This window comes from Ochotona curzoniae, unplaced genomic scaffold, assembly GCF_017591425.1.
Source record: "Ochotona curzoniae isolate NIBS_2020 unplaced genomic scaffold, NIBS_Ocur_1.0 scaffold_3890, whole genome shotgun sequence".
Lineage (NCBI taxonomy): Eukaryota > Metazoa > Chordata > Mammalia > Lagomorpha > Ochotonidae > Ochotona > Ochotona curzoniae.
This window is the reverse complement of record NW_024467115.1, coordinates 32,274,329-32,289,958: the sequence shown is the minus strand read 5'-3', so window position 1 is coordinate 32,289,958 and position 15,630 is coordinate 32,274,329. Positions and strand designations below refer to the sequence as shown.

General features: G+C 39.1%; 1 protein-coding gene across 4 annotated transcripts in view; it reads right to left on the bottom strand.

The window, feature by feature from the left end:
* OPRM1 (opioid receptor mu 1) overlaps positions 1 to 12,830 on the bottom strand; it is a 163,474-nt gene extending 150,644 nt beyond the window's left edge. For all 4 annotated transcript variants that reach the window (XM_040965304.1, XM_040965305.1, XM_040965303.1 and 1 more), the window contains exon 1: positions 12,532 to 12,830. In XM_040965304.1, coding sequence (XP_040821238.1) covers positions 12,532 to 12,824 — 293 coding nt within the window. In that variant the 5' untranslated portion in view covers positions 12,825 to 12,830. The remainder of the gene's footprint in view (positions 1 to 12,531) is intronic.
* Between the last annotated feature and the right edge of the window lie 2,800 nt (positions 12,831 to 15,630).

Sequence of the window (15,630 nt, the reverse complement as noted above, 5' to 3'; positions counted from 1 at the left end):
AAATAGGAACTCATTTCGTTTTCTTTAATAATAGTCTAGATAACAATATCTTCCCTGTATAAACTTGCAAAAATTTTGTGAAAGTCAAATTATGGGATATAATGTAAAATTTGTCACAAACTTTTTCAGGCATCATCTTTAATCTACAGCTTGTTGGTTTATTTAAATACTTTTCCTTTTGTCATGAGAAAAATGACTCTGCAGGATCTTCATTAACACTGCCTGCTTTTTAACAGAAGCACTTATTTTGGTGGCTTTAGGACATTAATATTACAGGAAGCATAATCATGTTTAATTTCCTTCAATTCATGTAGTTCCTTTCTTCATCTGGTGGGGCCTGGATAAGTATAAAATTATCATGTTAAAAATAATTTCCCTCATTCTGCTCAGCAGGAGCAATGAGCAACTGATGCTCAGGTTATGCTGTTGGAAACAGTTTTAACTAACAGATATTAGTCTTGCTCACAAACTTTCGACCTCTTGCTGGCACTGAGGCCATTGCTTCAGTGCAAACGTGCTCAGAAACCAATGCGTTCCCTTTCATTGATCTGCTCACCACAGCTTCTTTACTCAAAAAGAATCTGTCCTCGCAGGGGGAGAGGGGCATTGTAGAAGTTCAAGGTACTTGATTTAGAGATAGCATTTAATGGCTTGATTTAGAAAGTTGACAGACATCATTTTGCTGAGATTGAAAAAAAATGCATTCTGGAAGTGCCAGGATACGGACTCACACTTTCACTGAATCATCCCTAAAGCACTCTTCACCACCATCTCTATCTTCTGCCCAGTTTGACTGTGATAAGAGAAACAGACCAGCAGGATCAGGATGAAATTAAAAATGATTTTCAAAGTTAAGAGCTCACAGAATGGTTGTTGCACGTGGTTTCTTCTGATTCTATTAAACACCATTGATGGGGAGAAACTGAGCACGAAGATTCTGCTCTTGATCTTTCAATTGCAACAGATTTCAATGTGGAAGACCAAAATCACAAGATCACATTTTACCAAAAAAATGGTTGAAATTTTTTTTTACCACTGAATTTATTGATATAAAAAGACTGATCAATGGGAAATCAAGTAAATCAAATAGGTTACAGATTATCCAGTGCTGGAGTTCTCTTCCACGTCATCAGGATCACCATGGATGTGGAATGACTTAGTGTGTTGGAAAAGAACTGAAGAAAATGAGAAGCACAAGAATGGGGACAATTCATGCAATAACTTGGTTTGCTCAGAAATTGTGATTCTGAAAGGTAAACTATGATTGGGACTCTTGTATGGATAAAATACTTAATCTAGTGGTAAGCAAAAGCATAAGGGGATGATTGACATGTTGCCAGCAAGGTGGTGGTGTGAGTCCTCAGGTGGGGCAGATCTACAGGGAGCAAAGAACACAGCTCTTACATTCTGGCTCCTGGCTTCAGATCTGCTCAGCTTCAGCCATTGTGCCCATCTGGGGAGTGAATCAGCTGATATATCTTTTTGTCTCTGTCTCTCCTTCTGTCTGTAAATTTGCCTTTTCAATAAAAATAAATACATCTTTATAAAAGTAGCAAAAAGGGATTTCAGTGAGTCTTTAGGGATGAAGTGTTGAATAACACCATGAACATAAAGCCAAAGAAATTTCCCCAGTACACCCTACTTCATCCCTGGGCTCCTCTTTATCCAAATGAATAGTTTGGTCTCCCTTCTAAAATATAAGAAATTACTTTAAAACTTTGAAAGCCACAGATCATAAATTTTAAAAAAGCAAATTATATGTCAGAAAGAAAAAGAGAGAAAACCCAGGCAATGAGGTTATGTATGCAATGGCATAGAGCGGCTTGGTGCAGCAAAGCTGCCTCTCACTCTCTGATTGTAGATAATAAACTCAAGGCAGCTGACATGCAGGCCGAGGCACCTTGGAGTTTGGACTGATGTTAAAGTGCTGAGAAGTTAATATGAATATGGAGATGACATTTTCAATTTTTCTTAGAAGCTTTCAAATGGCTAAAGATGAAAATGTCATGAGAAAGTTTCAGAAACTGCCTGATTTAAGGCGAGCACAAAGCATGTTCCACAGAAGATTTCTCAGAAATGTCATATGAGCACTTACTCTTTTATTATTATTATTATTATTATTACTATTATTATTTTGTGGTGCAGTTCCATAGGCTCTAAAATCTCCCTTCCTCCTTCCCTGTGCCCTCCTCATGGCCCTCCTTAATCATTGGTTAGAGACTGATAATGAACACTGCTGATTGTCGGAGCCCAAGGCAAAGCTAGGGGTTATGTTGGGGTCCTGAAGAGACACAGAGAGGATCCTGGGGGATTGCTTGTAGATTTCAATGTCAGGATAGTTGCTGAGCAGACACTGACTGACGGAACAACCAGCCTGACGACACTGGCTGGTTTGTTAGAACTTCATTCTTGTATTGATATTTTCTGATGTCTAAAAATACTATAAGCTGACAGATTATTTTAACAAAAAGTTTTGTCTCCATTTATTAAGAAACATGTGCCAAATAAGCTCCCCAAAGTGCCATTTTTTCATTTCACAACCATTGTCAGCTTACAAATTTTAGTTAAGAGATTTAGCACCAATGTTTGACAAATGATACCTATGAAATCAATTTAATTTTGAAAATTTTTAATATATAAATAGTGTAAAGCATATGTGTTTTTGTGTATTTGGTGATAGACTGATACTAGTATAAGCATCCATTTGGTTTTCAAAGGAGTATGTCTGAGGATAAAATTTATGTCCCAAATCTCTCTGGACATGAGTATGCCACCACCGTATTTAATATGAAACATAATTTCTTAATTGCCTTCATTAGTTGTGCTTTTTTTTAAAAAAAGATTTATTTATTTTAATTGGAAACGCAGATATACAGAGAGAAGGAGAGACAGAGCAAAAGATCTCCTGTCCGATGATTCACTCCCCAAGTGACCACAACAGCCGGTGCTGCTCCGATCAGGTTGCGCTGATCCGAAGCCAGGAGCCAGGAGCTCTTCCAGGGAATGCAATTGAGGACAGCCCAAAGCCTTGGGTCCCTGCACCCACGTGGGAGACCTGGAAGCGGCTCCTGGCTTTGGATTGGTTCAGCTCCAGGCATTGCGGTCATTTGGGGAATGAATCATTGGATGGAAGATCTTCCTCTCTGTCTCTCCTCTTCTCTGTATCTCTGCCTTTCCAATAAAAATTAATAAATCTTACAAAACTATTGTAGTAATACTTCTCAGTAAATGCAAAGTGTTGCGATTTGAATCACTCAGGATACCACGTGCAACAGACTGGATCATTCCTAGGGGTTGGAATTCCCCAAATAATGGTGCTTGGATTTGATACCTTAGGGAGGTCATTAGGTCACGTGGTTTAGGAATTAAGCCACAGAGAGACTCCCAGATAACTCCTTCACCTCCCTTGCCATGTGCAAACTCACAGCTAAGATAGCTGCCTGTGAACCAGCGAGCAAGATCTCACCAGATAGAAAATCTGGGATCCTGATCAGAAACATCTCAGCCTGCAAAACTGTGAGAAATAAATTGCGATTGCTTCTAAGACATGCAGTCTGGTATTCTGTTATGGCAATCCAAAGGCACTAAGACACCTATTTATGTACCACTGGCATGCTTGTGCATAATTGAATCAGAAGAACTATTTGACAGTATTTTTTGCTGGACAGAAACTTAAGCCACAACTGAATGATTTCTCTCATTAGAATCCACAGTATTTGTGAGCACCGCCTGGAAGTTCTTAAAGATGTATTTGATTCGATTAGGATTTCTTTGTGTCAATTTTGCAATACAACATGACTGGAGGCAAATATTACCGTGGTTTCTCCAAGTAATAAGAAAATACTGACAGAGTGATGGGGAGGGAGAAGAGATAAGATGGTTTTCCCCACACCTGCTGTTACACAAATATGCATTTATAACTCCAGCCCTTTGGCTTGGAGGCCCATGGAGGGAGCTCCCGGGGGAGAGGGGAGGGACTCCCATGCACTGCTGTTAGAATCTCTTATCAGAGTTTTTGAGCACTTGATTCCGCTCTCATTCAGGATTTTCTCATTAGCTTTTCCCCTACATCTTTTCCCCAAAGTTTTGAGTCCGTAAAATATAAGGATTCTTGTGTTGGGGCTCCATGTGTGATGAAAAGATCACTTTGTGGCCTCCATTTCTTAATCTGCGTTTAAACATGTGCCTGTCATCCAGTGGTAAAGTGACTCACTTCCTGTTTCAGCTCTAGCTTTCACTGCTCTAGGTGAACAAAGTCGTGAATGTTACTTTCAGTTTGGCCCACTGTCTTGACTATGGCCCAAAGTGGCTCAGTATTCTCTCTTGCTCTTTCTTTTTTTCCACACCTCTCAGTCCATTACCCTTTTATTCTCTCCTCTCCCCAAACCCCCTGGGTCTTTCAGAACTCCTTTGGAATCCTGAGAATCCAAGGGGTTATGATAACTTGGGACCAAGATTATTTGATTTTCTGCATGCGTGCTCTTTCTCTGGATAAGCAGTTCTTGAAGGAACTATTGGCAGTACCAGGAAGGACCTTAAGATACTTTAGTTCACACATTGCACAGGTGAGAGGAGTGACACACAATATGATTTGAAATTGTGTCAGAGTTTACTACTGGAGTTCTGAGTCAAGGCCAGATTTTTCTTCCAAGCTATTCTTTTCTTCTGAAGTTGTATTATTATATACAATTCATTTCAAATATAATGTATGTCTTGGCACAAAGAACTTCAATCTAAGGAATCGGTGGGAAAAGAGATGAGATTGCTTCAAGCAAAAGAGGATGGCTAGGGTAAGAAGCTGGTATGCAAATTTACCACATGATGCTTCCTGGACAAGAGATCTTGACTATTTACAAAGACAGTCTTTAGTTTTTCATGAACTTATAAGTAAAAGTTCCCATTTCAAAGTAAAAACAAATTCCCAATCTCATGGATGTTTACAGCAATTACATCTATTTAAGCAACACACATACATGTTCAGTTAAAACATGTTAACTGAATTTCTGTGGCAAACATGCTTTTCTTTTTAATACCAAAAACGTGAGAGTTCAATCCCATTTCCAAAATTTTCACAAGACATTAAAATCATTGGTAACTTGAATTCTGTGGGTTTATGGATGGTAGTTTTGTTTTCTAGATAATTAGTCAGGTGGCAGAGTAAGTTGCACTTCTACATAACAGGGACAGTGGTGTTCCTGACATTTTGACAGTAAGAAGAAAACTAAATCCTGTACAAGAATATTTTCCTTTCTTTTCTCCATTGAGAAAAAAGTGCTATTCTGAAGAAATAAACAGAAGGACTAGCTTAGCTTATTAACTCCATAAGTCAGAGTGAGGATTTTTTTTTATAATATTTCTTAAAACTTTCCAATCATGGAGAATAGTCTATATTCCATGAGTCTGTGAGATTGCTATTAATTAAAACATAGAGGGATCAACAGGAAATATATGCCTTGTAGAAACTAAGAGAGGGAATTGTGAAGGTGAACCATTTCGGAAAGTGGTTACAGGAATGGGGAATGAGAGGGGGGAATGAGAATGGGCAATGAGAGAAAAAGTATGGGAAATGAGAGACCGCCCCCCTCAAATCATATCTTGAGATAATCACAATGTGAACAGTATCTTCTGAAGTGCCTTGAACTTGGCACCTTAAAAGCAGCACCTGAGGAGGTAGGGGAGCCTGCTGTGTTTGTCTACAGTTTTCGTTTTCTCAGTCTGGGTTGGTTCCCTAGGGCGTGGTCTTCCTCACAGGTCTGGATGTGCCTATTGGGAGTATCAGGATGATGATGCGAGCTAAGGGGAAAAGGGTTAGTGTAGCTTCAGGACTGGCGGCATGTGATGTAGATGCAGCTAAGCTATACTGTGGGTAAGTTACATCTGGGCAAACATGGCTGCTCCAATAACGGCAGAAGTCGAAGATGAAAGGAAAGACATGAGGCAGGACCCAAGGAGGATCTGGAATGAGGCAGAAGCCATTTTTCAACTGTTGCCCAAGAGATCCCTAGAAATTCAACGGAGGTGCCTTAGAGACAGCCAGGAGAAGTGGGAGTGGGGTGCAGCCCACAAGTTGAGCACTGCTCCTGGGCTCTTACAGGTGATCAAGCCTGAACTTGTCTTTGATGCATTTTTAATAACGACTTTCAAGTTGCTGAATTCTTTGTTCCTTTTTTACTCTTCTTATTTATCTTTTAAAAATAATTTTATCATTGTCCATGACGCATTTTCGTATGTTTGTGGGTTCCTTCCCTGCCCTCCCTGTCTCCCTCCCCATTTTCCCTCCCCCCATTCCCCTGCACTCCCCACCATGGAGTAGAGTCCTTTAGTAACGGTTGCAGGATCTGCATTCTGCTACTTCAATCATCATGATATTGTAAGTATAGACAAATACAGAAAATCTAGTATCATATTGTTAAGGAATATTTAACTATTTCACAGCGAGTCCTTTTAGTGGGAGTGGAGATGCTCAATGTTTCTGAAAGCGAATTTGATGAGCGTGCTCAATAATCAGTTAAATTAACTATGTTAGAATTAGTGAAAGATTAAAGGCTTGAAAATCTCATATTTTAAAATGTCTTACAATATTTGGATTTGATCTTTATCACTAGCATATTTTTATAATGCCATATCTATGTTAATTATCAGAACGAGCTTGTTTCCTGCTGATCTTAACAAGCCGCTAACAAATTCCAAAAAGAGATGTTATTTTCAACTTTTGTTACAAAGTGGTATCAACCAATCACTTTTAACATAGTCGGAAAATGATTTCTTTCACTTCAAATAAGTAGAGAAACTTTGCTGCTTTATGTTTCTTTCCTGGTAATAAAGACCTGTATATTTATTTGAGATAGATAGATAGATAGATAGATAGATAGATAGATAGATAGATAGATAGATAGAATGTCTTCCACTTGATGGTTCATTCCCCAGATGACTGCCAGGCAGAAGCTGGGAGTCTGGGACTTCTTACATGGATAAAACAGCTCGGCCATTTGAATCACCTTCTGCTGTGTTTCTAATGCCACTACAAGGGAGCTGGATCAGAAGTAGTGCAGCCATATGAATTTGAGGCAGCTACATGGGAAGTCCATGTCACAGGCAGCAAATTCATGTGCTATGCCACAATGTTAACACTGGGTTTATATTTCTTAATATAGTTGTTTATGGCACAATGGTCGAAAACATTTTTCCAAGCACTACATTTAAGCTCATTATCTTTGGAAAGACTTGGAAATACCTTTTTCATATGGTTTTTTGTATATTTTTTAAACAAACTGACTTAAAAGTACTCAGTAGAATTACTTGTCAGAATGTGTATCTATATATGAAGTCTAGTAGCTATCAACGATCTGAGACTACAAAAACACAGTGAAGCTACAGTAAGTAACTTTAATAGATCACTAGCAATCTTAAAGTGTGAATTTATTGAGAAATCCCTTGGCATCCCAAATATATATATAACTTTTAATTAATAATGCAAGTGTGAAAAGTTACACTAGGATGTAAGAAAAATATATGGATAAACAGTCACTATCTAACTTATGATAATTCCATCTGAGGATAGTAACGGGAGCAGAGAGGAAACTGTCAGTTTCACAATAAACATGTGTGTTTATATATGTATGTGTGTTTGTATATATATATGCATACACACATGCACTCATTTACATGTAAGAATTTTATTTAGGAGATTGTCATTACTTTATATCTATTTTTCATTAGCATATTTGTGGTCCTATGAAATAAATTCCATTAATAGTTTAGCATTCTAACTAATTATTACTTTTTTTAACTAAAATTGTCATATATATTCAAATAAATTTAAGTATATATGTGTGTATATACACACACACGTTCTAAAAATTTATTTTGGGGCCGGTGCAGTGGTGTAGCAGGTTAACACTACGGCTTATAGTACCGGCATCCCATATGAGTGTCTGTTCTAGTCCTGGCTGTTCCACTTCCAATGTAGCTCTCTGTTTATGGCCAGGAAAAGCAGTGAAGGATGGCCCAAGTCCCTAGGCTTGGAGGAACCTCCCAGCTCCCGGCTTCAGATTGACTCAATTCTGGTTATTGTTCCATCTCTCCTTTCCTATATGTAAAATCGGCCTTTCAAATAAAAATAAATAAATATTAAAAATTTTTATTTGAAAGGAAGATTTACAGAGATAAGGAGAGCGAGAGAGGATCTTCCATCCATTGATGCACTCCCCTAAATTGCTGCAGTGGCCAGAGCTAAGCCAATCTGAAACAAGGAGGCAGAAACTTCTTTCAGGTATTCCAAGTGGGTGCAGGAATCCAGGGTCCTTATACATCCTTTGCTAAGTCTCCAGAACTTTAAGCAGGAAGCTGGACTGGAAGTGAAACAGCTGGGACTAGAACTGGCCTCATATGGCTGCTGTAAGGTGGAGGGAACCACTGCATCGACTTTGAACTTTTTTTTTCTTTTTCTTTTTTAATATTGAAGGGAAGTTTCTTTGGAGATCCTGCTAACTGAACTGCTGATCTCAGAACCCCAACCATGAAGAGACTGTGTCAGCCAGTGGATTCTGAATAGGTTTCATTGCGATTAGAATGGAGAGATTGGCAGCAATTCAGACCTGTTGAACTATCAAAACTGTTTGAGCAGGACCCTTGGAGCGTGCCTCACATTGGGGACCTGGGATGGGTGGGAGGCTGGCTGGGGCTTTTCCCTTTGTTTCTCCCCTAACCCCAGATACAGGGAAAAAAATGATAGTGTGGAAACAATGGTATTATCCACTTTCCTGTAGCCTTTGACCCTTTGTACCCTAATCAACTAAGTAAGATTATTAAAAAATAAATACATTAATAAAAAAAAAATTGAAAGGCAGAGTTACAAATAAAGAGGGAGAAAAAGACTGACAGAGAAGTTTTCCATCTGTTAGTTCATCCCTCATATGACTTCAAAGGCCAAGTTTATCTAGGCAGGAGACAACAGCCAGGATCCAGGACCTTCTTCTTGACAGGACCCAATCTTTTCAACCATTTTTCTCTGTTTTCCAAGCAGGGAGCTGGATAAGAAATGGATGAACCTGTTATGTGAAATAAGGCCCACAATGGACGCCAGCATTACAGGCAGCTGCTTAACACGCTAGCCACAATGCTTGAGTTCCAAACACGTCCTCAATTCAGAAGAAAAGTTGTTATTTCTCATGTTCTCTGATACTCAAATTTGAATTAATGTGAAAACTTATATTTCTAGCCCAATGTGGTAAGACCTGATCATCGCATAATTTAAAATTTAATGAAATGTTTTAGTATATAGAGTAAGAATAAACTCATCAGACCTTTTTCAAACATCAAGACTATGTTGTAGATAAGAAAAATGTTAGTGAAACCTCGCACATACTTAAACATTCTTGAATAACTAGTCATACTAAAATGCACCTTATCAGATGAAGCAATAATCTTGGAAGTGAAGGAACTATCGTTTGGCCCTTTTCATTGAAAGGAAGGTTAACGGAGCCCTTGTGGATGTAGGTATTTCTCCCCTTCCACTTTGTTCAGCTACAGTCTGCCACACCCCGTCCACAGCTGTACAGATGTGTCTTTAGATACACCTGGTGTTACGCTAGAGCAGTTTCGTGGGAATGGTTGCTTCTACACTTTGATCATATACATCCATTTACAGAAACGTTCTTTTGACGTAAAATGTGCATATTATTTGGGTGCATTTTTCTTTGATTCTAGACAAATATATTGTATCATCTAACTTTAAATACTTCTACATTTTGTAATATCTTTACCATCCTATTTTTCCAGAACTTTCTGATCATTTTTATAAAATCATTGTCCTGTAAACATTGTTTCTCTTTTAAAATAAAACCACTTTCAGGTGATGGTCAGTTTGAACATTTTTGTCATTTGTCATCTGAGTTTTGATTCTACAGGTCACGTGGCAGTAGTCCTCTCTTACATTTCATTTGTAAGGAGAGCAGTTTATAAGAATCCTGTTCCCCAAACACCAGTTACACTGTTGATGAAGGTATGAGAATCTTGATGTCAAGAAACACACAACAGAAAAACCCCAATCACAGCAACTGTTTCTCCAGCTATGTTTGATGGCTGTTGCCATAGTCATCTGAACATTATGATTCACTCCATGTGCTAAGACATCCTAATCTTAGTGTGTCTGATCGGAAAACTAACAACTTGACCATTAGGGAATACTTTAAATTTTAAATAGTGGAAGGAAGTGAACGTTTCTCTTCTGCACTTCAGTGGAGGGCACGTGAAGCCATCTTGTTATTGGGGCAATGATATCCCTGAACTCAACACTTGGTAGATAGAGTGCTAGAGTGAAGGCAGTCCGATGCTATCAGCTGTGCAGACACAGCTTCTACTGTCACCAGGTGCTTGCGCCATCACATCATTTATCACTGAACTGCCTATTTTTCTGTTTCACAATCATGTTCTCAGAGGTTTATCTCACCTTGGAATTAAACACCCTACCTACTTCAGGCAAGTTTTTGGGGTAACATCTGAAAGTGCTGCATTTTGTCATTTTGTCAGAAGTTTTACTATAGCGAATATAGCGCAATATCATATTCTCAGTAATAGGTCACCTTGTTTCTTCAAGTCAACAAGAGAGAAATAATGCCTTTAAAATAAGCTCACACAACTAGCAACCTCTTAAGCAGAAATAAAGCCTCCCCCTTTATTTATTTCACAGCCTGTTGAGCAAAGAAGGGAAGAAAAACAAGGAAAGATAATACCAAGGAGAAACTGGAAAAAGCAAGAAAGAATTAGGCTTTTCCTCCAGTATTCCATAGATACATTCCTGGTAACCTGTTGTTTTCCTGTTACGACTGTTAACTAAGTCCACTCTTTCAATCATCTAGTTGGATTAATGCAGATCATAATTTGCCATCTGGACAAACACAACTTACACTGTTTGAGATGGAATAAGTGTTATCTATTCCTATGAAATATTTATATTTTCTTTGCCTCAATTTACTCACTTAACAAGGATTATCTGTAATCATTCTAGCTATATCAACTTAATGATTGTGTAATGTTTCAAAATGATGACATGAGTAACATTTCCTCTGAAGGATAAACATTCGATAATGATTTTTATGATCAGAATTTCAGAATGAAACTTATTTTTATTCTGATGTGATTCTTTATATCGGGTTACAGAAAGTAGGTTTTTCAAAAATTAAATTCTTTCATTGACTCTTGTGAATGTTTCTTTCTGTTGTTAGCCATTCTCTCAATAGATGGTGCTCTTTTCTCAGACACTTCTCACCATTTATCCAAGGATCGGGGAAATTAGCTTTAGTTTTTAACAAGCATTCATTAAAGAAACCAGCCACATACATAGAACAGATTGATTACAAATAACATGCAGCACATTGGTAAGAAAAGTGTAACCAGGGGAGTGATTGATATAGAATTCAAATACTCCATGAAAACCTGCAAAATACTTGCAGGTAAAGCAACTACTGTAACAAAACATGATAATGCCATCTTGGTTATACACACATCACCCCTACTGGGAAGACAAAACCTACATCAGGAACTATGTTGAAGAGCTAAAATATTTATCTACTTTAAAAAAAGTGAATATTCAGCTTCCACAGTCATACGATACATTTGATACACACATCAAGACTAATGTAATTAACATCAATCTCACCTATTCTTGAGATCTCATTCACTCCTGGACTAACCAAGGTGAACCATTTGGACAAACAGAATGTGAACCACAAACCTTTTTGAGATAATTTCACCAGATAAAGACACTCTTTTTTCCCCCCAGCATATCCATGACAAATGGATAAATAATAGTTTCTCATTGAGAATTACGTTGCTTTTGGTTACTCCTTATTGGTGCTAATGTTTGGAGGCATGGAAGATCAGTTTTCTGTTCTCATGGGTCACCCTATATTTCATATGCAGCTTGGGACTCTTAAGCAGAACTGCAGCTACCAACTGCAAATGGACAGAGGAAACACAAATATGATTTCTTTATTTTACCAAAGTGACATTGCCATGGAAAAATGCCAGGAAAACTTCCTCTGCCTCTCATGGCTTCATGGTAGAAGCAGGACTGGAATACAGGGAAAGATCAAGGATGGAGCTATGCACAGAGAAGTCCTTCTGGATCAGAGAGGAAAGTTGTCATCTGGGGTCCTGGGGCACAGAGAAGCTCAATTAGGAAAAAAAAAACACCAGCAACTAGAAGTCTTCTCCTGTTTTTCACAATTTGCTGTTGCCACAGCTCTTCTAAAGGAAGTGACAGTAGGACCCTATGCCAGGAGTTTTCTTGTCTCTGCACAGGGAGAGTTGTAACACAAAGCATGCCCCATTCATCTTGCCCCAGAGCGTTTTGGCTTATACCCAAACAGTTTCTCTGTTTCTGAAATTTTGGATTCTTTAATCAAGGGAGGAAAATATCTAAAAGTATTTTTCTCCCTCACACAAACAGAAATACACTTAGCCCTGGGGTTCAGGTGCCTTTTAGCCTCTGAGGTGTCGACGCATAGCTCCGGTGCCCTCCCTCCTTACCTGATGATCACGTACATAACCAGGAAGTTTCCGAAGAGACCCAGAACACACACGATGGAATAGATGGCCATGATAGTGACAGCCGTGACCATGGAGGGACTGCCGGCCGAAGAACACAGGCTGTCGCGACCGCCCAGTTCTGTGCGGTTCGGTCCGCACGGGTCGGAGAGATTGCCATCCAACTGGGACAAGTTGACCCAGGACCCCGAGCTAGGTACTGGGGAGCAACCGGAGGAGCGCACAAAGGGATCTGTGCAATTGCTTGCGTTGGCTGGGATGGTGCTGCTGTCCATGGTGCCGACGGCGTTGGTGAGCAGCAGGCGAGATCACCCGAGCCTAGGGGACTCAGGACTCCCCGGGCTTCTGCCGCTGGCTCTTGCAGGAGCTGCAGCTCCTGCGGTTTCTCACCAGGACCAGTTCCGCGGAGCCCAGAGGAGTGTCAAGCAAAAGCGGAGAGCCGAGCATCTGACAATATCTCTGCTTGTGACCCCCTCCCACCTTCGTAGTACACAGAGCCGCATCCCAATCCGGCAAGAATGGGCGGAGGCGAGGTGCTGGCGGTGCGGGCTCCGCAGCCTGGAGGGAAGGAGAAGGGTGGATTTTGCGCAAAGCGAACTGAGGAGTATCACCACTCTTGCTCTTGAAAGCAAACCCGTCGAGGGCGGAGCGCGGAAGGAAGCCTGAGAGGAGGGGTGGCCAGACAGGGAGAGAGCTAGTTTATGACAGTAATAAAGTGTGAGCAAGGGTCTGACAGCTCTCCATTTTTTACAGCCCTGATTTCTTTCTTTCTTTCTTTCTTTCTTTCTTTCTTTCTTTCTTTCTTTCTTTCTTTCTTTCTTTCTTTCTTTCTTTCTTTCTTTCTTTCTTTCTTTCTTTCTTTCTTTCTTTCTTTCTTTCTTTCTTTCTTTCTTTCTTTATAATTTAACATGCAAGGTAAGGGTCGAATGCAACTCTAGCAGCTCCAGACACCCCGTGCCATCCACCCCTATTATCCCACTGCAGCTGTTGGACTAAGTCATCGCAAGAGTTTCTCTTTTCCTGTCCTTGCCCTTCCTTGCCTCATTCAATACAAGACAATCACACCTTCCAAATCTCCAGCTCTACAGAACTTGAGAAATCGGATTTTTTAAAAAGAAATTAGGGGGAAAAAAAACTTTGTGGAGGAAACCTATTCCCATTATTCTTCACTGGTTTGGCTTCTGTTAGAATCTCTACATCCTGCTAGTGAATTCAGTAGGTTGTGGCATGCAGAATACTCAAATGAAGACGATGTCGATCCAAATCTCAGGTCCCCAAGACTCCTTTGCAATGACTCACTCATTTTGTCTGCAGACATTTGAGACAGACGTGTGATTTTGAGAAGTCTATTGAAACGCCATAAGTGTTGTTTAATTTCGCTCTGTTTTCCACACAGGCATTCTGGCAGGAAGTACCTAGATGTCTTGAGTCCAAGTTGCCGCCAAAATGTCCTAGAGTAACAGTGTTACATTAAAAAAAGAGTATGTTCCTCTCATTTTTAAGGCCATGAATGCTGCCATTAAAAAATAAACAGAGCAAGAATAAACTATTTTTAAACAGTTAACAGTAATTCTGAAATAATTTACATTCTAGTGCCTGAAAACACCCTTAACCACAAATAGAGAAATAAATATCACCAGTTGGTGATGGAAAATTAACTGTAGCCTTTTGGGACATGGGATGTGGTACCTGAAATGAGCTTTTAATTTCCATATTATTTTTAGGCCATTTGTCTTAAAAACAGACAACTTGAAGGTAGGCTCTATTCATCATGAGAGATTTTGCTAGTGGCTGGTGTTATTGTTTAGACTTTCTCATTAAAAGGTGTAATTTCTGTAATAAGTTGCAACAGATATTTCCTGAAGACTAGTAAGAAACCTAAAACAATCTATTCAGCGATCTAATGTATCAGCTCGATTACACTGAGCTGAACTCTGCTATTCATTCCATCCCTTGAGGACCCGTGTAGCCAGTCTGCAAACTCCCAGCGAAGGACGAGTAGGCACTTCCTACTGAGATCCTGCTCTGGGAGCTCAATCATGCTGTGAACTGGCTTTGCCAATTTTTAGCAACATGAAGTTGGGAATATTATGTGACTTCACTGACTGTCATTTCCTCAGAATAAGAATTTGAACTTCATGCTTCGATGCTACATTCTCAACTGAGACAGGTTATCCTTCTATTTCTTCTCCAATTTTGTTGATAATTTTCATCTCTACATCTGGGTGCAGCATTTCTGGGACAGTGTTCCATATACTCCATAAAGTGTATCAGTGCAGCTCGTATCCAATCAATATATAATTTGATTAGATGAAGAGCAAATTTATTTTGCTTTCAAGTATGTGTATTAAGGCAACCTTGAGAAACCCAGAGAAGAGTGACATTAAGTTATAATTTTTACAACAGCTCTTCTATAGCTAGCTATACAATAATAGCCTGGAAATCATTATGAAAGCTGAAGTGTCCCAAAAAGTGAGATGGACTATAAATATATTAGTAAGTTTGTTACAATCCTAATTATTGTGTGTAGCATGCTTTCTAACCATGTAGTAGTCTTTAATATCTTGAGCCTCAACATGTTCTCTGTGTAATAGGAATATCTGCCTTTTATTTATGCTTCTTAACTAACCTAAGTCTCCTATTTGAAGTAAGGATAGTTTTTTAATTTATCAATCTAGGTTTAGCATAGTTATAAATCCTATATCATAAAAATATTTTTTTCTGAAAAATGTTTGTTTCAGAGCAGTGGACTTAATCACAACATGGATGAATCCCAGGAGAATGCTAAAAGTCTCCCCACTTGAATTTCAAAATATATTGGCTTTAGTAATTCATGTAATTGTCATCATCCTACACTTATGTTAATAGCTTCATCCTGATTTTTGGGAGAGTGGCTGTTAATGGAACACATGATTAACAGCTATTAATGAAGACTGAAGTCATAAATACTGTGCATTCAACAATCACAGGGATGCGAATCTTGGAAAAAGAGGAACAGTCAGGATTTCACTGGCACAAAACTTTAAGGATTCGTTTATAGACTCTTTTCTGTGTCATCTGATATCTGAATGTGTTCAGTTG